The 25,062-nt window shown below is 44.2% G+C and overlaps 2 protein-coding genes across 2 annotated transcripts; one reads left to right on the top strand and one right to left on the bottom strand.

Annotated features, from left to right (window-relative positions):
* The first annotated feature begins 178 nt into the window (after positions 1 to 178).
* On the top strand, positions 179 to 17,645 carry fastkd1 (FAST kinase domains 1). The gene is made up of 17 exons (XM_080840010.1): positions 179 to 538; positions 845 to 1,396; positions 1,624 to 1,692; positions 1,904 to 2,029; positions 3,282 to 3,411; positions 3,614 to 3,882; positions 4,395 to 4,505; positions 4,773 to 4,904; positions 5,351 to 5,569; positions 6,017 to 6,284; positions 6,536 to 6,650; positions 7,183 to 7,311; positions 7,866 to 7,997; positions 11,658 to 11,771; positions 12,084 to 12,228; positions 16,900 to 17,014; positions 17,351 to 17,645. Exons 2-17 carry the CDS (start codon positions 1,059 to 1,061, stop codon positions 17,441 to 17,443), a joined length of 2,505 nt encoding a protein of 834 aa, XP_080696136.1. The 5' UTR covers positions 179 to 538; positions 845 to 1,058; the 3' UTR covers positions 17,444 to 17,645.
* Positions 17,646 to 17,867: 222 nt separating this feature from the next.
* klhl41a (kelch-like family member 41a) lies at positions 17,868 to 24,072 on the bottom strand. The gene is made up of 6 exons (XM_080838846.1): positions 22,858 to 24,072; positions 22,276 to 22,433; positions 21,605 to 21,712; positions 21,134 to 21,328; positions 19,466 to 19,612; positions 17,868 to 19,209 (listed from the first exon to the last, which is right to left on the bottom strand). Exons 1-6 carry the CDS (start codon positions 23,962 to 23,964, stop codon positions 19,098 to 19,100), a joined length of 1,827 nt encoding a protein of 608 aa, XP_080694972.1. The 5' UTR covers positions 23,965 to 24,072; the 3' UTR covers positions 17,868 to 19,097.
* Positions 24,073 to 25,062: the final 990 nt, after the last annotated feature.

The following is a 25,062-nucleotide window of genomic DNA, read 5'->3' as shown; positions in this document are numbered from 1 at the left end:
AGGATGCAGTATATCCTAATTGTACGAATTACTTGTTAAAGTCAAGAGAGGGGCAGAAATATTAGCAGCTGGGTATTGCTGTTCTTATTAGTCAACCACAATTGCACTCCGGTCCTACAGTGGCAGGCGTGAGCTGAAGTCGGCAGCTGCCTGGACCTAGCATGTTGGCTAACTCTCTGCTTACCTACAATACATGTAGTCTGTAGTTGTCTAGCTATAATGCCGGTTTAAACAGAATAGCTGTGAAAATTGTCCCTTTGAAACCTGGCAGTGAAAGAAAAGTTAATATTGTGAAAACAAGCTGTCAGAATACTGTCTCTACCAAACTCTCCGACGAATCAGATATGCGATATGACGAGTGTTTCCACGTGAGTTTCTAGTTAGCTAACGATAGCATCAGCACAGGTTGCTTTTGTAACAGGGGCGAGCTAGCGTCTGTCTTTAGCAGGGCTTGAAAGTCAAACCCGCTGTCAGTCACAATGATGACGGACTACAGACCAGCATCTGTATTGTGCGATGAGGATTTGCACGAATAAAGGTAAGCTGCTATTTTGAGAATTGTCTGTAGTTTTGAAGTTAACTTGATGACAAAAGTAAGGATACTAGACATGTTCTGCACACCTGTCATTGTAGCCCACGTAATGATATGCCACCTGACTAATAGTGACAGCTACTTAACGCTACAAGGCACCGACACGATTGTCTATAGTCATTGATATTATAGTGTTAATTGATAAGTGACTGTTTTGGGCAATGTTATGTCACCATCCGTACACTTTAAGGAAGAATGGGAAGGTTTTTCTTCATCTTTTTCTATTGACCCAACTTATTCTTACAACTTCAGAATATGACAAAAGAGGACAGCATTTCATCTGGACTCCACACCTTGGGCCAAACCATCATTACCGGCATACCTCAATAGCCCGAACATGACCTCCTCCTGATCAAACCAGAGGACTCCCTTCTCTCTCCCTCCTCCTCCTCCTCCATCTCCTCCTCCCTCTCCTCCTCCTTCCTTCTCTTCCTCCTCCTTCCTCCTTATCCTCCCTTCATCAGCCATGCTACGCCTGGCACCCCTCAGGTTCTGCTTGTCCCGTCGGCTCCTCCACACGAGCTTGGCGGCCCGGGACCAGGTGATGGACCAGCTGCAGGCTTGCGTGGCTGACGATCAGATCCTGGAGGTGGTGGGCCGGCATAAGGCCAAGCTGTCGGTGGGCCACGTGGGCAGCGCCGTGAGCCTGCTGTGGCAATTCCAGAAAGAGAAGCCAGAGCTCCTGCGCACCATTAACATGGTGCGCCACCATCCGCAGTTCCTGACGCTGCGAGTGCTGGCCGAGAACAAGATCAGCCAGATGGACGACGTCACGGTGGTGGACATGCTCTACAACGCACTCAGGTATGGGCAGATTCAGAGGGGCGAGGGGGGGGGCGTTGGGCCAGGTCATGATGAATGAGGTGGGGGTGTTGGGCCAGGTTGGGCCAGGCCAGGACGTGTATATATATATGTCTATTAGATGTCTATGTGATGAATGAGGTGGGGGTGTTGGGCCATGTCGGGATGAATGATTGGCACAATTCAGGAAATATATATATCATTTAGCACAAACTTAATTTGTTTCACAGGCTTCATGTTGAACCCCACGATTCGCTCATCCAGCAGTTGGTCACGGAAGCATGGAAGAGACTAGACAGGTGAATGGTATATTCCATCTCTTCTAATCCAATACTTGAAACAAAGCAGTTTAAGTATTTCAAAATGTGCTATGTATTTATGCGTTGCCGGAGGGTTGAGATGTTGATTTACTGTTGTGATTTTAAGATCTTTGTGTTTCCTCCTGGTATGAAATGCGCCATATCAATAATGTTTGATTCGATTTGATATGTGACCCTCCCTGTCTCACAGGTTTCAGATGCCCACTCTTTCCAAGTTCTCCATCTGCCTGAATGACCAGTACCTGCACCATAGTACTCTGATGGGAGAGATCACAGAGATCCTCAGCCAAAAGCTCCACTTGATAAACGATGCAAGGTTGGTGCTGGTTTCTTCTGTGTTGGGTGTTATTCAGAAGCTCAGAGTCTCTGCTTTGCTACAATATATTGTGTGGACATGTGTGACGACAGACAACATAAAATCACCTCTATTCCTCAAACAAACCGCCACTTAAGCCTCTGCATGCATTTTGGAGTCAGTTATGTCCTGAGATGTGTCATTCTATGTGTGCTATAAAGCTACCTATCCACGCTACAGTGTCTAGCCTGGATACCAGCCTGAACTCCGCCCAATTTTTGGTCTGGGAGATTCAGTCTGGACTGGAGCTAGTTGGGAGAGATTAAACGTTTCAGAAAAGTTGAAAAAGCAATCTAAACCAATCAAATTGTAAGGGCGGGCCGTATACGTTGATGGACAGATGACCTGATGATAGATAGAATATACATCGAACAAAGATGGCGCCGTATCGGGAGCTTAGTGGGACATATTTGATATGATTTAAGCTATCTACACAACTTTTTTTATTACTACATTGACTCGGTTAGTTGTGTATGTGCAACACGACTGTTGCAGAGGATAGTAGCTCTTAACTGAAGCACTCTAGACCATTATTGATAGGTTATGCTAACGCGTAGACAAAAAAAACATTGAAACAAATGGTAGCTTCTAGCCTTGAGTGCTAATTAAGTAACGTGAGCAGGCATATCTCAACAGATATTTTGAAAGAGGAACAGAGAAACGCGATCAAGGCATTTTTCCGATTGAAAAGATGTTTTTGCCGTCCTTCCTACGGGATCAGGTAAAAGTTTAATCTATCAGATGGTAATACTACGTTGCTCTGATTGGTTCTAGGTATCCAATTCAGCGAAGAGGCATTTTCTTTCCTGGTTCGTTGAAACACGCCCCATAATCACAGCCCAATGGTTCAGTATCAGACTCATATTCTGACTAGAATTATGAGTATGACATCGTCAGGCTATACAGTGTCTGCTGTCCCACACACCATAAGTGAAAACAACGTTCATTCTGATTTAGCCTCGCTTTATTCACTTCTTGTAAATGCAGTTAAAGTAGAGATTTGGCTGTTTTGACTAGAGTGAATTCTACTTTCACATTAGTGATGGAAATGTTGTTCATGTCCTACACTTTTTTTTACATCTTTGCATGTGTAGATTTTTGTTTGTGTATGTTCCTGCTTTGAGAAATGTGTTTTGAGTTTTATGATATCAGACTACATGAACCCACCTCAGTCCCACTAATTAACCCTCCTTTTGAAACCTGCTCTCCTCAGGGTCCTCACGACGCTCATGATCAGCGTCTCCTCCCTGTCCTCCCCTCGGCTGCGTGATGCACTCATCAAGAGGGCCGACGACCTGATGGACTCCACGGACCCAACCAAGTACAATAACCCACGCAGAGTGGTGCGTTACACTAGTCCTTATATGGACATAGTCATATACAGGAAGTGATATTGTGGGCCTAGCAGAGCATGCTATTTACGCTAGTGTCTTTTGTTATCTGTGGACACTCAATGTATTGTGTTATTGCGATTTTTAAAGTTTTGTTTATGTGGATTTCATTTCTTGCATGCAGTATCTTTAAACCTTTATTCCCCCTCACCAGGTGCAGTTCATGCGTAACTCCAAACACACACACCGGCTGCTGCTGGAGAAGTGCAACGGGCTGCTGCTGCTCAACGTGCCGCAGATGAACGCCGAGGACATCGCCATCATCACCGGCCTCTACCAGTCGCTGCAGTTCAACAACTGCGACTTCCGCCTGGCCTCACGCCAGCGTCTGCTGGAGCTGGTGGACTCCAGCACCGACCCAGTGGCCTTCACCAGGCTCTTCGCCACGCTAGGACCCATGGCCAGCCTGGACGTCCGGGAAAGGTACCAGCTGGAGAGGGATTTGGTTTAAATGTGGGAGTAAAGTGAAAATGTGCAAAACACGTGTAGGATTACTGGATTGTATACTGTATTGAACAGAGTTTTTAAATAGTTTCTCTCCAGCTACAACATAGCATTATTTTTTTTATTTTCTTTTTTTTTTTTTTACATAGATTTTTCATGGATACTGACAGTATAACAACTCTACAAACAAGCAGAGATGAATAGATTTTGTAAGGTGGAATTAAACACAAAAGAAAAGATATGAATGCAGGATTGTGTTTTTTGATGTAACATATTAATGTTTTAGTTTTGGAGAGCGGTGTCTTAATGATTACTAAATCAAACTCTGTTGCTGTCAGAGAATGAAGGACATAACATAATGATACATTGTTCTTCAGTGTTTTAGGTTGGAGAACGCAGCCTTGAAATTCTAGAGTGCTGGAGAACACAGCCTTGATATTCTAGAGTGTTGTAGAACGCAGCCTTGTAATTCTAGAGTGTTGGTGTTTTAGGTTGGAAGGCATGGCCCTGCTCTTAGCGGATGAGCTGAATGGCCAGCAGGCGTTGGCTGTGGCAGAGACTCTAGAGGAGATACATTGCAGGAACCCACAGCTCATCAACAAGTATGTACTTTCTTCTCATACTCACTTATAGTTACAGATTTATGTTTCAGTGAAAACACGCGTTAATCCATCATTATGTGTACTGTGCATGGAAGTGTGTCATTGAGAGTAATATTTACCCAGATAATGTACAACAACAATACGAATGTAACAAAATATCCCCAAAACTATGCGCAAACTTATCAACAGCATACAATATATATTTTTAAGGTGAGAGTCACTGTGTTGGTGGACCTTTTCTGTGTCATACTTTGAGCTTCCCCACAGGATTGCATCCATCTTGCACAAAAACCTGGACCATTACCGTCCAGTGGAGATCGCCAGGGTGACCCAGACCCTCATGGTTCTGCACTACCAGAGCCCGGACCTCTACAACCGCCTCAAGACCATCATGCTCAGGTGGCTTTCAGCGCGTAGACATACTACTAGACCATATAACTTAGATAATTTAGACTATAGAGAGATAAAGAGATGCTATAGATGAAATTAGCGGAAGGTAGCCTGAAATAAGTATGGTTGTATTTGTGTGGGACAAGCCTGTAAAGTGTGCAGATGACTTGTTAATAAGATGTAGCATCACATCTTGGAATCTTCCAATTGAAAACTGCAATATAGTGTTGAAAGACACATCTCTCTCTCTCACACACTCTGTCTTATTTCCCCCACCTTCTCTCTCTCACACACACGCTCTCTCTCTATCTTATTTCCAACCCTTCTCACTCAGACTCTCTCTCTCTTACTTTCCCTCTCTCTCTCTCACACTCCCTCTCTCTCGTGTTTTCCCTCTCTCCCTCTCTCTCTCTCTCTCTCTCTCTCTCCCTGTCCCTGGACTAACCCCTGTGCAGGTACCTGCAGTCCAGCGTGTTCCCACACGAGGTCACCATGTTGACGCGGGTCCTCTCCATGCTCCCCTCCCCCCGCCTGGACGAGACGGTGCTGGCGCGGGTGGAGGCCGTCCTGCCCCAGTGCAGCCTCAACAACCTCAACACCCACGCCCTGGCCACCGCCAAGTGGCTCCGCCACGACCCCACCTACCTCCACAGCACCCCTAGCCGCTACGTCAGGTGGGTTGGAACAGGGGCAGTTTGTGTAGTGGTAGCCAGCCGGGACAGAGCTGTGCAGGAAGTAAACCTGTCTTGACTGGGCACCTTATCATTAATGGGTTCTAGCCTCCTTGCTAGCGCACCGACCTCCCATGTCTGATGTTGTGAGTTCAAAAAGTATTGATATGAATGATTGATTTTTTTGAGCTTCTGTGTTGATTACTGGTTCTTGCCTGATAAACTTTTCTGATAGATTCTTGTTTCTGTGATTAATTCATGTAGCTCAAATGGTAGAGCAGAATCCTAACAACACCTGGGTATTAAATGATACAAATGGGATGTGACTATATCAGTATCCCATGATAAAAAGGAACATTTTTACAATACTATAAGTAGAGGATGAAGATATTTTAAGTTACCAAATGGAAACCTAAGGCCGAACCCTATTTTTTTAAATTTGTCACACAGACTCCTTCAGAGCCTGATCCGCTGCGGCCATGAGAGGCTGGGCCACGCAGACCGCCTGGAGCTGCTCTTAGAAGAGTTGCGTTACCTGTCAGGGGAGTGGTTCGAGGAGGTGCTGCTGGAGGAGTCAGTGGCCACGTGCAGGAGGCTGGCAGGTCAGGTTACCACGGCCAACGTGCCGGACTTGGCCATCTTCCTAACGCGCATCAACTACCTCAGCCCGCCACTCCTTGACCGCATCGCTGAGGTGGCACTGGAGGGCATTCAGGGGGTGTGTAGTGTGTAGTGTGTGTGTGTGTGTGTGTGTGTGTGTGTGTGTGTGTGTGTGTGTGTGTGTGTGTGTGTGTGTGTATCCATCATGTATCACGTAGATCGGTTATTGTTAAGTCATCGGGGCTTCTGAAAAATAGTATATAGTAAACTAGTATAGTAAAGTACATAGATAAACAACAATAAGACATCTGGCTAGATGATTTTTGCATGGTGTCCATTTTATTCAAACGCATCATTCCTTTCCTGTAGGTTCACTTCTCTGCCGCCTACCCCACCCTGCTGCCTTTCGCCACGCTGAACTACAACACGCCACTCGTCGATGAGTTATTCAACGCCTGCATTCAACGCCTTACCCCGCACATCAGTAAGAGCTCAGACCTGTGGAAATGGAGTGAATCTGAAGCACATTGCATTTGAAATTATAGCCACACATACGCATATTTTGAATAGTCTCCTGCAAAACACACTGTAGCAAATGTGAAAATCCACTTTGAAATTACCCAGAAAACTGTAGCAAAATGAATTCTAATTGTCTAATACTAATTCTGAAAGCACAGTAGATTATTATCCACATAATTCCAGAAACACAGTAGATTCTTATCCACATAGTTCCAGAAACTAAATATTGAAGCACCATGGAAAGTCCATCAGGCTGTTCTGGTGCTGGGTACTGGATGAGAGCCTTCATGACTGAAGCGGTTCTGGTGCTGTGTACTGGATGAGAGCCTTCCTGACCTTTATTAACCTCTCTCTCGGTACTGGATGAGAGCCTTCATCATGACTGAAGTGGTTCTGGTGCTGTGTACTAGATGAGAGCCTTCCTGACCTATAGTAACCTCTCTCTGTGTACTGGATGAGAGCCTTCCTGACCTAAAGTAACCTCTCTCCGTGCACAGGCTCGTTTGACCCTCACCTGCTGGTGCTCCTGGCCTACGCTCTGGCCTTGGCCGACTACTTCCCAGAGGAGGTCATCAGAGAGATCTTCAACGTGGACTTCCTGGCCAAGCTCGACTCCCAGCTCGAGAGTGAGTCTTACTGCACACTGGACACTCATGACGCACAAGCAATAATCCATAGAAATACAAACTCTACTGCCTCATATTCCAGTCAGAAACACTAACAGCATGATCAAATGAAATAGACAAAAACCAAAATAGACATTAAATATTCGAACATTTCGGTGGTAAAAGCATAATCTTGGTTCATTTGATTTTAAAGATGGCACAACTACAAGCACAAGCAATAATCCATAGAAATACCAAATCTACTTCGTCATATTCCAATCAGGGAAACTAATATGATGGATGAAATAGACATTAAATATTCAAACATTTTGGTGCTAAAAGCATAATCTTAGTTCCTTTGATATTAAAGATGGCACAATTTAAAGGGACCCCTGAAGCGATGACAACCACTCTTATATTTAGTTGTGTTGCCCCCACTTTACCCATGACTTCAGCATCCCAGTAGTGTGTGTGTGTGGTGTATGACTTGGCTGTGTTAGGAGCGATATTGGATTTCTGTCGCTTACGGTGTGGTTTTTGGTGAGTGACGTTGTGTTTTGTGTATGTTTGTTCAGCGTTACCGGACGCCCTGAACTTGCGGATCCGACTCCGACTCATGGAGTTGAACCGGGCCGTGTGTCTGGAGTGCCCTGAGTACCAGGTACCGTGGTTCCACGAGCGCTACTGCAAGCACCAGCAGAAGAGAGGTGGGTCTGGCACACACACACACACACAAACATATGCACACACACACACACACACACACACACACACACACACACACACACACGCATGCAAACAAACAGGTAGTACTAAGACACACATACTCACACAAACACAACTTTACCGTTGAACAAAATCAACGTATTCTCTCATTTTGCCAAGTGTCGTAAACGTGATGAATCCATAGTTATATAAAATGCTGTCTGTAGAACTAGCAAGCTAGCGAGTATAGAATCATAACACTGATCTCAAAAAGAAAAGTTTCTTTTTGAGATCAGTGAATCATAAACGGCTAGCAAGGTGAGGGAATCGGTCGTAGCAACAAGGGAATCATTTGTAACCAAGGAAAGTACCCACCATTAACCTTGTCCCCACAATCACTCTTTACTCATCAATAATCAACATTCATCAATTTAAATCCTTTATTTGGATTTAAAAGTAGAATAACAAAATAATCAGTTGAAATACTTTATTTGGATTCAAAGGAGGATCTGTGATATCAGAGTGATCACAGTGATATCAGATTGAATGTCTACAGCAGATGAAAACCGACACCCAAGGGATGAGGAGCCCGAACGCTAAAGTCATGGTCTTGGTTCTGAGAGTTACCAGTGCAGGCTGATCCATCCATCACACACACATAAAGCTCCCACGCCTTCCTATTCCCCTTCCTGCCATACCTAGCCTAAACACTGATCGCCAAAAACCTTAAATGGTAGGTTAGTGGCATAAAGGCGAGTGAGCTCCTTATTCAGATCCTGAACAGACATCTCTTTTGCGAACTTCTTCTTCTTCTTCTTCTTCTTCTTCTTCTTCTTCTTCTTCTTCTTCTTCTCACCATGATCTTGGTCGTTGTACAGTGCCCTCATTCCAGTCTTTGTGGGAGCCAGGAAACCCCTCGAGTATTTAATCTGGTCCCCTTTCTGTGTGCAGCAGAAAGCAGACCAGAAGTAGCTGGGCACATTCACCCTCTCCCTCAATTTCGGCCCGTTCCCTGGTATCACACCGGTGACGACATACGCGCTGCCATCCTGGCACTGGTTAGATATTTCATTTGATGAAACTTCCTCCACCTGTCTGTACCAGGCCTTGTTGTCATCCTCATCCTGTGGAGCTGCGTTGGTGAGGGTGTAGGTGGAGTCTGATTGGTCCTTATCACAGTTGTGGCAGCGGGGATACAGGTGGCCCTTCTGGTAAGGCTTCTTGTATTTGTAGTCGGCATTCACAGCCTGGTGTCTACCCATTGCCTTTTTCTTTGCCTTTTTCTTTGCCCTTGCCTTTTCCTTTGCCTTTGCCTGTGCCTCAGTGGTCATTTCTTCTCCCATGTAGTCATCAAGCTGCAGTTCAGATTAGAGACACAAGAGGGCAGAAGAGAGTCAGAAAAATCATTCTTTCTAAAACAGTCAGCTTTGCACATTTTTCTAATATGCATACTCCATTGTCCTCAGTAATTCTTACACACACACACACACACACACACACACAGTTGCACCACTTACGATTACGAACAAATAGAAGCCACTTAGACAGTGAATGACGAGCCGTTGTATTACATTAATTTTCTAAACCAACTGACAAAAATCTTACACATAAACACGCACACACACACACATTAATTTTCTAATCAACTGACAGAAAACAAAGTAAACCTACCCCCGGCTCGATCATCCAGGTAGATTTTCCTAGTGTACAGGTAGGCAGAGTACACAGGGATCCTGTTGTGTGTGGCGTAGAGAGTGGCGTACCTGTAGATATTCTTGTACCTCTGGCAGATCTGCCTGTATATGGGTTTCCCATTCCGGTCTTGGGACACCAGTACAGTAGGAGTGACGGGTCTGTTATTCTGGTCCTTAATGAAGAACTGAGGAACAGATGTCAGCGAAAGAGTTAACGACCTCCCCCTCCACCAGTGAGACGAGACCCAGCAGCAGCAGAGCGATCAGCTTCATCATGAGGATGAGGATGATGATGATTATGACGAAGACGAAGAACAGTGTTCTCTGTCTCTCTTTCTTTCTCACACAGCTCTGAGGAGAGTGAGGAGAGCAGCTCAGAAGGCCAGCTTAAGCTTAACTACTCACCAGACACACACACCACACACACACACATAAACACACAAACACACAAACAAACACGCCCACACACCATCTTCAAACTAAAACTGAATATGCTTGCCAAATAAGGATACTGATGAAACCCTTTCGTGACTTGAAATGACATGACGATGAAGAACAGCTTTCTCTCTCAGAGTAAAGCGCGGAGAGCTGTTTTGAGAGCTACGCACGCACGCTTTAACACTTTTTTTCTCCCTTTCTTTTCTAGTTCGACCACGGTGTTGTGTGTGTGATGTACTGCCAGTGTTTGATTTATATTGTCTTGTGATATTTACTGTCTAGAAGACTTTTACAGGGGTCAGGAAGGAGACTAGGAATAGGAATAATGTGAAGGAGAGAACACCTGTTTGTTCATGTGTGAGCCAGAGAGAGAGAGAAAGTGTTGTGTGCTATAAAATGTCTGTGTATGTCAGTAAAGGGACTCAACATTATAATGATCAGAAAAGCGCATAATGTTGAACCAAGCACACCATTGTTTGTGAAACACACACACAGACACAAATACACACACTCTGGCCACACAATGAAATACCCACTTCCACACAAGTAAACAGCATTGATTTAATTTCAAACACACACCCACACCCTCAGGTGCTTCAGGGGAGCCTTACGTCTTGGATTGGCTTAACACACACACACCACACATGGCTTTCTCCATCAACAAAATACATTTTGCTCTCTGACACACTTGCACACATACTTGCACACACTCTTACAAAAAGACAAGCTCCATTGGCTCTGACATCTTCCACCTGCACTACTGTCCACAGTTTTGGGTCACTTATTTTCATATAAACAGGATTCTTTGAGGAAAACAAAGTTTAAAGTACACATCATTATTTCTAACCTCATCAATGACTATATTTCCTATTCAGTGTGCTACATCTCCTTTTCATGTAAAACAAGGACATTTATCCTTACTGCAAAGGGGGGTTGTGGGGTTGGTGTTGGGCCTTACAACCTAAACGTCTGACAACTGTTTCATCAACAGATAATCAAATGTAATGCTCATTACTTACTTTTAGTAATCTAACAGAATACGTTACAAATGACATTTTAGAAAATATATTCTGTAATCTGTAGTGGAATACATTTTAAGTGTATGTTGAAGGAACCAGGATTGAAGATTTAGAGTTAATAAGTATATGCCATTGTCATTAATTCAACGTTTCTCATTCCTAGTAGTAATGGTTAGTTTTATTTGGAGATGTGTAAAGTGTTGAACTTCTCATGCGTATTCTGGACCTGGCCTACATGAGGTGTGAGCTGACAGAAAAAGATTTAAATCCATTCAGTGTTATTTAAGTCTCTCCTCCTCTGGTGTACATCATTGAAAGATTAAACCTGAATTTTTGGTTGATCATACCTCAGACTGAGTCTCCAATATATGGGATACATTTAATTCCTATCATTGTAACCCTCCCAACATTGTTCAAGTGTTTGTTTTCCCATCCAGACAGACTCCAAGACACCCAGGTGACCTTAAACCCCTGTATTCCTCTTGTGTCGTGTCTTGTGTGTGTACCACAGGGAATACTTCAGTGACCCCAGTCCAGCAGCAGATCCACAAAATGCTGGGGGAGGTCCTGGGTGGGATCAACTGTGCCCGCGTGGCTGTGCTCACTCCCTACTTCTACACCGTCAGTAAGGAGGCAATCATTTCACACGCCACACTTCTATACTCACGCCACACTTCTATACTCACTCTACACTTCTATACTCCCTCTACACTTCTATACTCCCTCTACACTTCTATACTCCCTCTACACTTCTATACTCCCTCTACACTTCTATACTCACTCCGCACTTCTATACTCACTCCACAATCTACACTTCTATACTCCCTCTACACTTCTATACTCCCTCTACACTTCTATACTCACTCTCTACTGACTCCACACTTTTATGCTCACTCAACATTCCACACTTCTCACGGGTGTTGTGATCTCTCCTCAGACTTTGAGTGTGTTCTGGACCGTAAGGGCCAGCCGGTGCCCTACACCACGCCCAGCAGGCTTCAGATCAGTGAGGAGGGGAAGGTGCAATGGGCATCCAGTGACACGGAGCAGGAGAGGATGGAGCTGCCCCCAGGAGCCCAGAGGTACACACCTTATGCCCACCATTACAGGAGCCCAGAGCTACACACCTTATGCCCACCATTACAGGAGCCCAGAGCTACACACCTTATGCCCACTATTACAGGAGCCCAGAGGTACACACCTTATGCCCACCATTACAGGAGCCCACAGCTACACACCTTATGCCCACCATTACAGGAGCCCAGAGGTACCCACCTTATGCCCACCATTACAGGAGCCCAGAGCTACACACCTTATGCCCATCATTACAGGAGCCCACAGCTACACACCTTATGCCCACCATTACAGGAGCCCAGAGGTACCCACCTTTTGCCCACCATTACAGGAGCCCAGAGCTACACACCTTATGGCCACTATTACAGGAGCCCAGAGGTACCCACCTTATGCCCACCATTACAGGAGCCCAGAGGTACACACCTTATGCCCACCATTACAGGAGCCCAGAGCTACACACCTTATGCCCACCATTACAGGAGCCCAGAGGTACACACCTTATGCCCACTATTACAGGAGCCCAGAGGTACCCACCTTATGCCCACCATTACAGGAGCCCAGAGGTACCCACCTTATGCCCACCATTACAGGAGCCCAGCGCTACCCACCTTATGCCCACCATTACAGGAGCCCAGAGGTACCCACCCTATGCCTGTACATTAAACAGAGAATCCACAGACTGAGAGAGGCAGAGTGTAGCTTTATTTGACGAAAAAGCCTTTTAGATTTACAGTGTAAGAAAAAGGAAGTTTCTTTTGTGGTTGATGTAGCATATTCTTAGAAAAAAGAAGTTTCTTTTGTGGTTGATGTAGCATCTTCTTAGAAAAAGGAAGTTTCTTTTGTGGTTGATGCAGCAATTTATCTTCTTAGAAAAAGGAAGTTTCTTTTGTGGTTGATGCAGCAATTTATCTTTATTCCAGTGAAGTGCAGAAAGGAAGCACGTGGAACATACTCCGGATTCAGCGTGCAGATATGAACCACAAGCATCTCCAACTCTAGCCATATATACTGTTTAAGACACCTCCTAGGCTTTTAATGTAAATGAGATAGGCTTGTTATGCAACCAGGTCTGGCAACCTTTTGCTGTTCTGTAAGATAATCAGGTTTCTCTGACTGAGATGGTTCTGACCTGCCCCATTCCCATACTAAGATGTATTCCTGTCAGTCACACCTCAGTTTGCTTTCCTGACCCCAGGGGTCTGAGAAAATCCAGTGTGGGACCTTTCCTTTGTTACCATGACAAGACCTTCGGTGGTCACAGCAGCTGCTTAATCATGAAGCTCATGTTCACTCACAGGATATACTGTAATTTCTTACACCAGTGATGGAGGCAGCTCAGAAGGCATGATGTTTCCCTTCCCCGAAGTAGCAATGTTTCCCTGAAAATGTCGTAGAAATCTTATTACTTACTGCTACAGGTCAAGAAGAACTTTTTGAGCACCAAGAAGTTTTTTGAGCACAAAAAATGAAATGTCACTTAAATTATTTCATTTGGACAGTGAACCTGCCCTCCTGCTTGATCTTAAGCCACGCTCTGAGCTCGATGGGCCCTCTTAACTCTACTCATTTTGAGCCCGAGGGCCCTCTTAACTCTTCTCATTTTGAACCTGAGCCCCCGTGCACACGGAGTCTAGTTTGCCTGAACCTGGAGAGAAATGTCTCCAGATAGCCCTATTGTGCACACGAACCCACTGTATCCGCACTCCTTCAAATCGGGGGTCCAAAGTGAGTAGATTCGAATCTGTCCGTGGGTTGGTGTTCGAGTGCACGCCTATCGGCAACCCTTTCTAATCTGATGATTCATTGCCCCACATGATTGCCTCGCAACCTCAGGCTGAACCCTTATTAACCCCACTGCTTCACTTCATAACAGTAACAACATAAACTAAATGTATGACGTGGCTCTTTTTTCGTGACTTAACTTTTTCTCCGTGCTTAGTTGTTTGTATTGGTGTGTGCTGCTCTACCTATCTACCTTTTTCGTGGTGTAACTTAGCCAGTTGGAAGTAATTTTTGAGACCAGCCAGAACAACGGACACAACCAGAATTATTTAATAACTGAATGGGTTGCAAGAGCGCAGCAAGTGTGGCAGCCTGTTTAGCACCTCTCCAGCTTAAAAAAAAAAAAAATGTACAGTACTGTGCAAAAGTTTTAGGCAGGTGTGAAAAAATGCTGTAAACTAAGAATGCTTTCAAAAATGGAAGTGTTAACAGTTTATTTTCATCAATTCTTCATAAATTAACAAAATGCAGTGAAGGAACAGAAGAAAATTCTAAATTAAATCAATATTTGGTGTGACCACCCTTTGCCTTCAAAATAGCATCAATTCTTCCAGATACACTTGCGCAGTTTTTGAAGGAACACGGCTGGTAAATTGTTCCAAACATCTTAGAGAACTAACCACAGATCTTCTGTGGATGTAGGCTTCCTAAAATTCTTCTGTCTCTTCATGTAAACCCAGACAGACTCGATGATGTAGAGATTAGGGCTCTGTGGGGGTCATACCATCACTTGCAGGACTTTCTGTTCTTCTTTAAGCTGAAGATAGTTGTTAATGACATTGGCTGTATGTTTGGGGTTATGTTCCTGCTGCAGAATACATTTGGTGCCAATCATACGCCTCCCTGATGGTATTGCATGATGGATTAGTATCTGCCTGTATTTCTCAGCATTGAGGACACCATTCATCCTGACCAAATCTCCAACTCCACTTGCAGAAATGCAGCCCCAAACTGGAAAGGAACCTCTACCATGCTTCACTGTTGCCTGCAGACTCTCATTATTGTACCTCTCTCCAGCCTCCAGCGAACAAACTGCCTTCTTCTACAGCCAAATATTTCTAATTTTGACTCATCAGTCCAGAGCACCTTCTGCCATGTTTCTGCACCCTAGTTTCTATGTTTACGTGCTTAGTTCAGTCACTTGGCCTTGTTTCCTTGTCGGGGTAGAGCTTTTTGGCTGCAACTCTTCCATGAAGACCACTTCTGGCCAGACTTCCCCGGACAGTAAATGTCTGTACCTGGGTACCACTGGTTTCTGCCAGTTCTGAGCTGATGCCACTGCTTGAAATCTTCCGATTTCGAAGGTAAATAAGCTTGATGTGTTTTTCATCAGCTGCATTAAGTTTCCTTGGCTGAACACTGCGTCTACGATCCTCAACGTCTTCTTCAAAAGAGCTGGAACTGCACATTTTGAAACCCCTGTCTGCTTTGAAATCTTTGTCTGGGAGAGACCCTGCTGATGCAGTATAACTACGTTGTGTCTTGTTGCTGTGCTCAGTCTTACCATGTAAATGGATAAAAAATAAACATTTATTGTTTACATTTTTCAAAGCATTCTTAGTTCATAGCATTTTTTCACACCTGCCTAAAACTTTTGCACAGTACTGTATATCAATCTTAATCGATTTTGTTAGGAAAAGGATGTCAATAACAAGCCACACTTTAATCTATCACTGTTTAATCTATTTGCATCAGACCATTTTACAAAGCCGGTTTTTAAAAGTGTCAGCAATAGCCTATATGAGCAAATCTGACGTAAAAAGATTTTTATTTAAGACGGAATTTTCAAAACGGTCTGTAATACAAAAGAATGTTACGTGAGCTCTAAGGAAGCACGTGGAACATACTCCGGATTCAGCGTGCAGATATGAACCACAAGCATCTCCAACTCTAGCCATATATACTGTTTAAGACACCTCCTAGGCTTTTAATGTAAATGAGATAGGCTTGTAATGCAACCAGGTCTGGCAACCTTTTGCTGAGCTCTAGTCCTGTCAGACAACGAAAGCGATAGCTACTAGCTAGCGTTAACGTTACTTCAGAGGTACAGTATGTAAAGGACAAAGCCCTCAACAATCGCGTACATTTGTTGTTAGTAATAAAACCATGAAATTGGAAGCAATTGTAAACCATGAAACATCCAGGCTCTGTCATGCTTAAAGTGACCGGGTGCGTAAAAGAGCCCGGGTGACGTAATGTTGACTTTCGAACGACTCTTGAGTGAGTTACTATGCCAACATTAGCATAACGTAACCCTTGCTCTTTTACGCACCCGGTCACTTTTGAGCATGACAGCTCCACACCACTTGCATTGTGGTCCCCCGTGCTCAAGCTCAGCCTCTCCATAAAGCACAGGCATTTAAACAACTCACAAACATGTCATGTTGCACATTGCTTTGTTGCACTGTTCTAAACTCTTTATTATCAAAACAAAATAGAATTATTTTTCGCTTGACCTACAGTCTGCTCTGACCACTGATTTTATTTACCACCATAATGTGTTACTGTGCAGATTATATATAGGCTACTCGGTTAGGCTAATCGTTGCTAGTTGGATCTTGACTATTTCTTCTGTCATTTTATACGGATGCTCCTGTTTTCTTCTCCGTTTTCTTCAGTTGTCTGTAGCACAGTTAAAGCACCACCAACAGGTGTGGGGGATGTACTACAGCGGATTCAATTCAACCCGCTGGGTTCATGTGCACTCAAACCTCTCTTGACACGGCTCCGTGTGCACACGATTAAAAAGTGAATCCGTGTGAATCTGGGTTCAGGCAAACTAGACTCTGTGTGCACGGGGCCTTAGCCAAGGCACCAAGGTTTTAGCTAAAGTAGGGCAGGAACACAAACAATGTAATCCAATCTAAAACTTGTTTGCCATCTTCTGTCCCATAAAGAATCGCTCTCGACTTCCTGGACCCAAGGTCCTTCTGCAAAAACTCCCGGCACGTGAAAGGGGAGATCCATTTGAGGAAAAGGCACTTAGAAATTCTTGGATACCATGTCATCCAGGTAAAGTGAAAAATGCTGATGTCTCTGACAGATTTATTTGTTTATTTGTTGTTAAGTTACTTGTGTTTGTTTAGACTCATTTTCTTTTCTTTTTTTTCACCGTAAAGCCCTTTTTTAAGTTCTATTCCTAGACAGGTGCTATCGTAACTTTGTTAATTATAAGACTGTGTGTGTTATCGGTAAATGTTGGCGTTGCCATGTTAATCCATTATTAAATGCTGATCATTTTGATTGTTAAACAGAATGGCCGATGTTTGGCACTGTCCGGTAACTGACATAGCTACGCTATATGAATAATCCTCAATGCCTAACTTCTGGCCCAATGTGCTTGTATAGATTCCTCACTACGAGTGGAACTCTATGGAGCTGTCTACTCAGGATGCCTGGCAACAGTACCTGAAGAAGAGGATATTCCAGGATTTACCATGAAGTTCGTAAGGACGTACAAGGAATACATTTCTACAGAGACATATATATTTTTGTAACGGTCGTGTTGATAAATACATTGCGACGGGGCTTCGTGTTTGGACTTCGTTTGAAGATGGTCACACTTCCAGGCAGGAAGGGAAAAGTGACTGGGGTTTATCAAGTGCACATTACACTGTGGGACATGTGTAAGTGTGACTGACTGAAAATGGACAACGCTTCGTGAAACAGATCATGAGATTGAATGCTATGTGCTAAAATTGGTGTTGAATGTTTAATAAAAATGCTGATGCTCTTTTGTAAACATATTTTGTTTACTCTTTTGACAACTTTCTTTGATTAGGCCATCTGCTCAGTGAAAAAGGGTCTCTCTTAACAAGACAAGCAGTACATACACGGACATTCTCATGAAAAGCAGCTTGGAAAATACAACTTTATTTTACGAAAGTGCTTTTACAGTCTTTTGAAAGTGAAAAGTCTTTTCAACAACATGAGACATCAGTGTCAGAACTAAACCTCTTCGGTTTATGTTGAGAATAGCAGACCTATCCCACGGTCAGCATCTCAGCACTGAGTGACCTCAGTTTTCACACATGATATGTGTGTCTGCTGTCCCTACGACAGCAGAGCAGGACGGTCATACCCCAACCCCACAACAATCATGCAAACTTACATCATTTATAACAACAAAAAAGAAGAAAGAAGCAAAGATACTGGAATATTGGTGTGAAAAACCCAAGCCACTTCACAGTGTGTAAAAACAGAGTACAGCCCTGAGTGGATATGTGGTATAATAATGTCTGATCTGGCTCTATTGTCAGATGGGGCGTCTGTAGGGGCAAGACCTGTGGGTTGAGAATGGCGCCCCCTATTGGCACAAGTGTATTAGTGCTAGTGCACCAACAGCATTTCTGAGCCAAGGGATCCTTCTGGCGAAGTACTTGTGTGCATGACTGCTCTCCTGTAGAGCATTACAAATGGTTCTCTCTGAAGCTGTACGAATCTTGTTTTCAGAATTACACATTTTTAAACGAATCACTTGTTCAGTTCAGTCAAGGAGACAGCACTGCCAGGGAGATTCAGCTCCTACAACAATACAGTTCATCAAGAGCAGGTGTTGTGTTGTGCTTGGACTTTTTTCACATTCAGTAGGTATAACAGCTTACCAGTGATATAGTAACACTTTACATTGGACCTTTAGTCCATAGTAACACCCTTACTGTGGTGTGTTAGAGCTATTTATGATATGCACTTGCACTAATCCAAATTCTGACAAAATATACTTAGTATCATTAGTATCATTTTTATGTATTATTGTCATTACTTTGTGCTATAGACTGTATAGACTGTGTGTGTGAATGAGGATGGAGTTAGAGTCTGTCTGTGTGTGTGTGTAAATGAGGATGGAGTTAGAGTCTGTGTGTGTGAATGAGGATGGAGTTATAGACTGTGTGTGTGTGTGTGTGTGTGTGTGTGTGTGTGTGTGTGTGTGTGTGAATGAGGATGGAGTTAGAGTCTGTGTGTGTGTGAATGAGGATGGAGTTAGAGTCTGTGTGTGTGAATGAGGATGGAGTTAGAGTCTGTGTGTGTGAATGAGGATGGAGTTAGAGTCTGTGTGTGTGTGTGTGTGTATGTGTGTGTGTGAATGAGGATGGAATTAGAGTTTGGGCATCTTGGCGGCGTTGAGGCGCATAGACACACAGGAAGCTCCGGCGGCGTAACGCATCTCTCTAATGAGACCCGTCCACTCTTTCTTATCCTCCTCGTACCTGCAGGGAGAGAGAGGGCGGCAATGGAACTGGCTGGATAGAGTTCCATGAAGAGTTCTTCAATGTTACACATAGAACACTTAATGGTTCTAGGTAGCTCTCATCGGAAGTTTTGCTTAAACCGAATGAATAGGAAGGGTTCAGACGATTAAAAAGGTGCTATAACATAAAAATAATATAGCTACATGAAGTTGAGGAGATTTGACGATAAATATCTTAAAAAGTATTCTAGACTGAAATCATGGACCATACTTACTGCCAGATGTCATTGAGTTCAGTGGGGGCGCACTCCTTATCGTCCGTCTCAACCAGGGTGAACCCCCCTACGGTGAACAGGTTGCCCCCGCTGCTCACCAGGTTCAGGGAGCTCCTCTCCTGGGGGAAGTCAGGGAAGTCCTTCCACCTGTTCAGAAGGGGGAGGAGATCATTCAGCAAGGGGAAATGAAGGGAGAGTAGTTCATTAAGGGTGAGTAGTTCATTAAGGGGGAGCAATTCATTCAGTAAGACAGGGGTTTTCAACCAGGGGTCCGTGGTCCGTGGCCTGGTAGTCCGCGACGGCATTGCAGGGGGTCCGCAACATGTTGATCAGTTAACCATTGAATTTTTTTATTTTTATAAATTCGCTTTGATATTTCAACACATTTCCAGATTAACAAAATATGTGAAAGGGGGAAGGGGGCGTGGTGACGTTGGTAAGTGATCTACCCTTGTTTTAGGAAGAATATCTGTGCAGGGGGAGGGGGCGTGGCGGGCGATTACAAACATGCATGCGCGTGCAGGCACATCAGTGGGCCGCAAATTACTTTTAGTCAGAATGGTGGTCCATGGGAAAAAAACAGTTGAAAACCCCTGCAGTAAGAGATAATAAAGGGGGAGGTGTTCATTAAAACAGTCATTCTTGAAAAATTTATCCTGACAGGACGAACAGGACCCCAACATGCAGTGGTTATTAACATAAAGGCATATCATCAGTATTTGTTCTTGAAACTTCAAGAACTATTACCCCACCTAGAAATATCTTATTAACATGTTTTCTTCACATCTCTGCAGATGAAGTATGTTCACACTTGACATTCTGGGTTATCAAGAAAGGTACTTAGTAGTGTTGCACCGATGCCATTTTTTGGCTCCGATACCGATACCGATACCTGGCTGTGCAGCATCGGCCGATACCGATACCGATACCATACCGATACCACTCTGTTTGAAATTTGAAAAATATTTTTTTTTTTTATTTTATCAATGGTTTGGTCCCATGTATAATACTAGTGTAACAGTAAGAAAGGCAGTTTCAGCACTTCAGACATAGCTGAGGACTAGTCCTCTATAATTGATGGTTTACCTTACTGAGCAGCACAGTGGCTTTTCTGATTTTGAACACAATAGAGTTAAAGTTTGGTCAGTTCTTTTTTTTCTTTTCTTTCCCTGTATTGTTTCTTTGTGTGTTTGTTTTGTTTGTGGACCAAACCATTGATAAAAAAAAAAAAATAAAAAAAAAATAAATAAAAAAAAAAAAAAAAAAAAAAAAAAGTATCTGCACTATTTGTTGGTACTCGCCGATACCGATACCACCATTTTAGTGCTGTATCGGGGCCCTATCCGATACTGGTATCGGTATCGGTGCAACACTAGTACTTAGCAATTACTAAGTGTGTGCATTCATTCATACATTCATTAATTTATTCAAGCATTCATTCATTTAATCATTCATTCATTCATTCAAGCATTAATTTATTCATGCATTCACTGACTCACTCATTCACTCACTCACTCACTCACTCTTTCATTCATTCATTCTTTTTTATGTATTTTACTTTCTTTCTTTCGAGGCAATGTGAGTCTGGAGAGCTAACAGGTACGTTATAGAGAAAATGTATATAATACATATAAATGGCTATGCCTCATACACATGAAGACCACATACTTGTTCGTTCCAAAGTCGTAGGCCTCACATGACCTCAGGAGCCCAGTGTCGTTGACCCCACCGACCACAATAATCTGTCCCTTGTGCACCACCGCCCCAAACATGGACCTGGGGGTCTTCATCCCAGCCACCTCCTTCCACTCCGACTTTTTGTGGTTGTAGACAAACATCTTGTTGATGTATTTGCTGTCGGCGCTAAAGTTCAAAGGTCATGTATTTAGTTGACGACAGTGAAAGTCAAACGGTTAGTCAATAAAAATGCTTAACAGGAAACTATCTGAAACATTTCACACTAGTCCAAAATTGAGAAATGTGCTTCTGCGCCATAGATACTAGATAGAGATCTTATGAATATTTAAATGGTGTACATTTATGTCTTGCGTCAGCTACAATGTAATTTTCGTGTATACATAAAGGTTCTGTGATTTAAAATGATGTCCAGTTTTTCGTACTGTTCTTAAGGTCACTGACCCGTCATCTGCCTTTCCACCTATAGAGTAAATCATCCCGTACTGGGACACGACACAGTGGCCATGGGTCCTCAGGGGCTGCTTTTTGGTTTCGCTCCACTTCATTTTCCTGTCAAGCACAAAGTTATTTAAGTACATACTCTCACCACATACTGGCAGCACGTTAATGTATGTTAAGTTAACTATAGACTAACACTCAGAAGTTTAGGGTCCCCTATACATTTAGTACATATTCTAACCACATACTGGCAGCACGTTAATGTACGTTATCTCAAGTAAACTATACACTATATAGTTATAACAATAACACTCAGAAGCCTGGGGTCACTTATAAATGTCCTTGTTTTACATGAAAACATTCATGAGTTTGAATAGGGGATGTAGCAAAATGAATAGGAAATATAGTCATTAACGAGGTTAGAAATAATGATTTTTAACTCAAAAAATAATTGTGTCCTTCAAATGTTTCCATGGAAAACAAGGACATTTTTAGGTGACCCAATCCTTTGAATGGTAGTGTCCACCGTTCAATAAATCTAAATAAACTGTAATAATGCACAATACTATTCATAATAAACTGCAAATACTATGTCATAGACTGCAGTAATTCATGATACTATACGTAATAAACTGCAAATAAACTGTATACAAATAAATTGTTCCAGGTCTTACTCAGTATCATAACACATCACTGAGTCCAAGGCCTCGTTGGTCTGTAGGTCTTTGCCAGCAATAGCAAACAGGAAGTTTTCACATTCCCCAATGGCGAATAGGCATCTGGGGGAGGGCATAGGGGGAAGTGCTGTCCAATCAGCTGCAATGGGGTCCAACTGAAAGAGCCACGCCCACTTTGGTTAGGCTCTGTCCATATAGCTAATGTGACCACAGTAACATCAAAGTCGTTTTATAATGTCTCTGATGCAAACATGCACTCATAAATTGGATAATATACCATGCCTATACACCAATCCTGTGGAGGTTGTTGAGATGCATTTGCACAGAATTATAGCTCATTTTATCTCAAACATACAGATTGAGTCATACTCCATGCGCATTCCATGATTTTTAAGCGAACACACATCATCTGATGAGTCTGCAACTAACTCTGGCACACTGCATCTAACAACGTAACACTGCAGCTAACAATTTAACACTGCATTTTACACTGCAACACTGCATCTAACACTATAGCACTGCAGCTAACAATTAAACACTAAGCTAACACTGTAACACTGCTAACCCTCTTTGAAGTACCTGATAAAAATAGCACTGTAGCGGTGCTCCTTTGCTCTCGTCGTCGTCCACAAACAGGCCTCCGAGGACATACAGCTGGTTCTTGGCCGTGGCGATGGGGACATGATTCCGTGGAATCTGCTCCGACATGGCGGCCAGGGAGCATTCGTTCTCCACCGAGTCGTACGCCACGGCAGCCGTGTCGTTGATCATCAAGATCATCTCCGTGGTGTACATGCCGATCCGACGCGTGTCGTTCAGGTAACCGGGCAAGCCGCCGCCATCTTCCTCGCCCTCTTCGCCTTTCCCTTGCTCCACCTTTTTCTTCTCGGGCAGCTTCCCGGCGAACGCATCTTTGATGACTTTGATCTTCTTCATGAGCTCGGGGTCGGCTTTGATGATGTCGTCCTTCTCCACCTTCTCATTGAAGTACTTCTCCGGAAGCAGACGGAAGCGGACGTGGTCGAAGGCGTCGCCCAGGGTCTTGAGCCGGTGCTCCTTGTCCTTGCGCACCCAGCGCATGAGCAACTCGAACACCACTTCCTCCTTTTCCACATTGAGGGAGTCTACCCCGATGATAGCAAACAGCTCGTGGGCAGCCAGCTCCAGGAAGTCGTCCTCCTTCACCAGGGTCTCGAAGCGGTCCGAGATGTAGTCCCGGCCGGCCACGGCCAGCCTGGGGCAGTTGAGCACCAGCCCCATCCTATAAATGGCCAGACAGTTGCCCAGGGAGAGCTTCTTGAGGAGGAAGTTGGCGCACACTGTGAACACAGATGGAATCTGGAAGCGGTTGGCTACGGCGAAGATATCCTGCACGTTGTCATCGTTGATGTCAATGTCAGCCGAGTACAGGTAGTTGATGATCATCTCCATGACGGACGGGTCCACATCCTCCAGAACCACCTCCTTATTGCTGTCGGCCGCCCCCTCCTCGTCCTCGCTGAAGAATAGCTCCCTGAAGTAGGGGCTACAGGCAGCCATTATGAGTCTGTGGCAGGGTAGGCAGCGTTCCCCCACCTTCAGGACGCAGTCCACAAACTTGTTCTCGTTCAGCAGCTCCTTCAGGCCGTCCTGGAGAAGGGTGCTCTGGTAGAGGCGGAGGTCGTCCAGTATTCTCTGAGGATCCATGTCTGTGTCTGGCAGGAACCAGGCGTGAGCAGGTGGAGAGGTTTGGGAGAGTTTCACCGACGGAATGAAGAAGGAAGGAGCCCCGTGTGTCCTCTTGTCGTCCCTCTGTTGCAGTGTGGAACTGGTCGGCTAGCCCAGGAGGCAGAGGAGTCGTGTGTAGGTGAGAATTGGGAGAGTCTATCTGACAGAATGAAAGAGGAAGGAGCCACTCAGGTCGTCTGGTCTGTGGTTGGGCAGACCCGGGGGCAGTGGAGCAGCCTGAATGGCCCTCCCGCAAATTTAACACGGTGGCCTCTAAAATTAGCCAGGCCATCACAGCCAGCAGGAATTCAGGTTGACCGAATCGGAAAACAGACTAGGGCCGTCAGGCAGCTGTCACAGAGTGAAAGAAACAACTGCAGGGCTTTAGTCACATTGTGTGTGTGTGTGTGTGTGTGTGTGTGTGTGTGTGTGTGTGTGTGTGTTTATGACAGGGCACATTCCCCATGAGGGTACATGTTTGCTCTAACTGCCCTTTGCATCACTCCATGAGTGGTAGGAGATGATACATACAGTATGCTGCTGTGGAACTAGGGGCAAACACGGATATCGATACTGACAGTAAGGATAATTTATGAAAAGAGAGGATAGAAATGGAGTGAATTTAGCTCCTGGGTGACGGAGGGGTCAGATGCCATTGTTGAACAGACCCAACCTCTTGTAAGGACATTGCCTGATGAGGTCACCTCAGATGAAGATGATTCATTCACCTGATGAGGGCGCCTCATATGATGATTCATTCATAATCAACCTGTGTTCCTGCCCCTCAGATGTATTTAACCACGATGAGTGTATTTCCCAGAGTCTGACCTTCCAAACATGGGTCAACGAGCAGCTGGCAGCTCAACAGGTGATGAACGAGCTGTCTACTTTAGCCGTAAGTAAACCACTGGGGTTCTGCGTACACAATTGTAAATAGCTCTGGGGATTATTGTTAGCAGAGCATCATCAGGGCCTAAAGTAAACGGATGATTCAGATTTTTCACCCTTTGAGAACTCCCCTACTGTTCTAGTGTCACTTACGTGGCTAACAAATCAGCAGGATTAACACAGGCACAG

This window comes from Sprattus sprattus, assembly GCF_963457725.1.
Source record: "Sprattus sprattus genome assembly, chromosome: 5".
In the NCBI taxonomy this organism is placed as follows: Eukaryota; Metazoa; Chordata; class Actinopteri; order Clupeiformes; family Clupeidae; genus Sprattus; species Sprattus sprattus.
This window is presented reverse-complemented; position numbering and strand designations above follow the sequence as displayed.

Coding starts and splice junctions, on each gene's coding strand:
- fastkd1 (XM_080840010.1), top strand. CDS start 1,059: ATGCTACGCCTGGCACCCCTCAGGTTCTGCTTGTCCCGTCGGCTCCTC. Junction 4,506..4,772: donor AACCCACAGCTCATCAACAA/GTATGTACTTTC, acceptor GCTTCCCCACAG/GATTGCATCCATCTTGCACA. Junction 12,229..16,899: donor CTGCCCCCAGGAGCCCAGAG/GTACACACCTTA, acceptor TGTCCCATAAAG/AATCGCTCTCGACTTCCTGG.
- klhl41a (XM_080838846.1), bottom strand. CDS start 23,964: ATGGATCCTCAGAGAATACTGGACGACCTCCGCCTCTACCAGAGCACC. Junction 22,434..22,857: donor TACAGTGCTATTTTTATCAG/GTACTTCAAAGA, acceptor TGGCTCTTTCAG/TTGGACCCCATTGCAGCTGA. Junction 19,210..19,465: donor GAACTCAATGACATCTGGCA/GTAAGTATGGTC, acceptor CTCTCCCTGCAG/GTACGAGGAGGATAAGAAAG.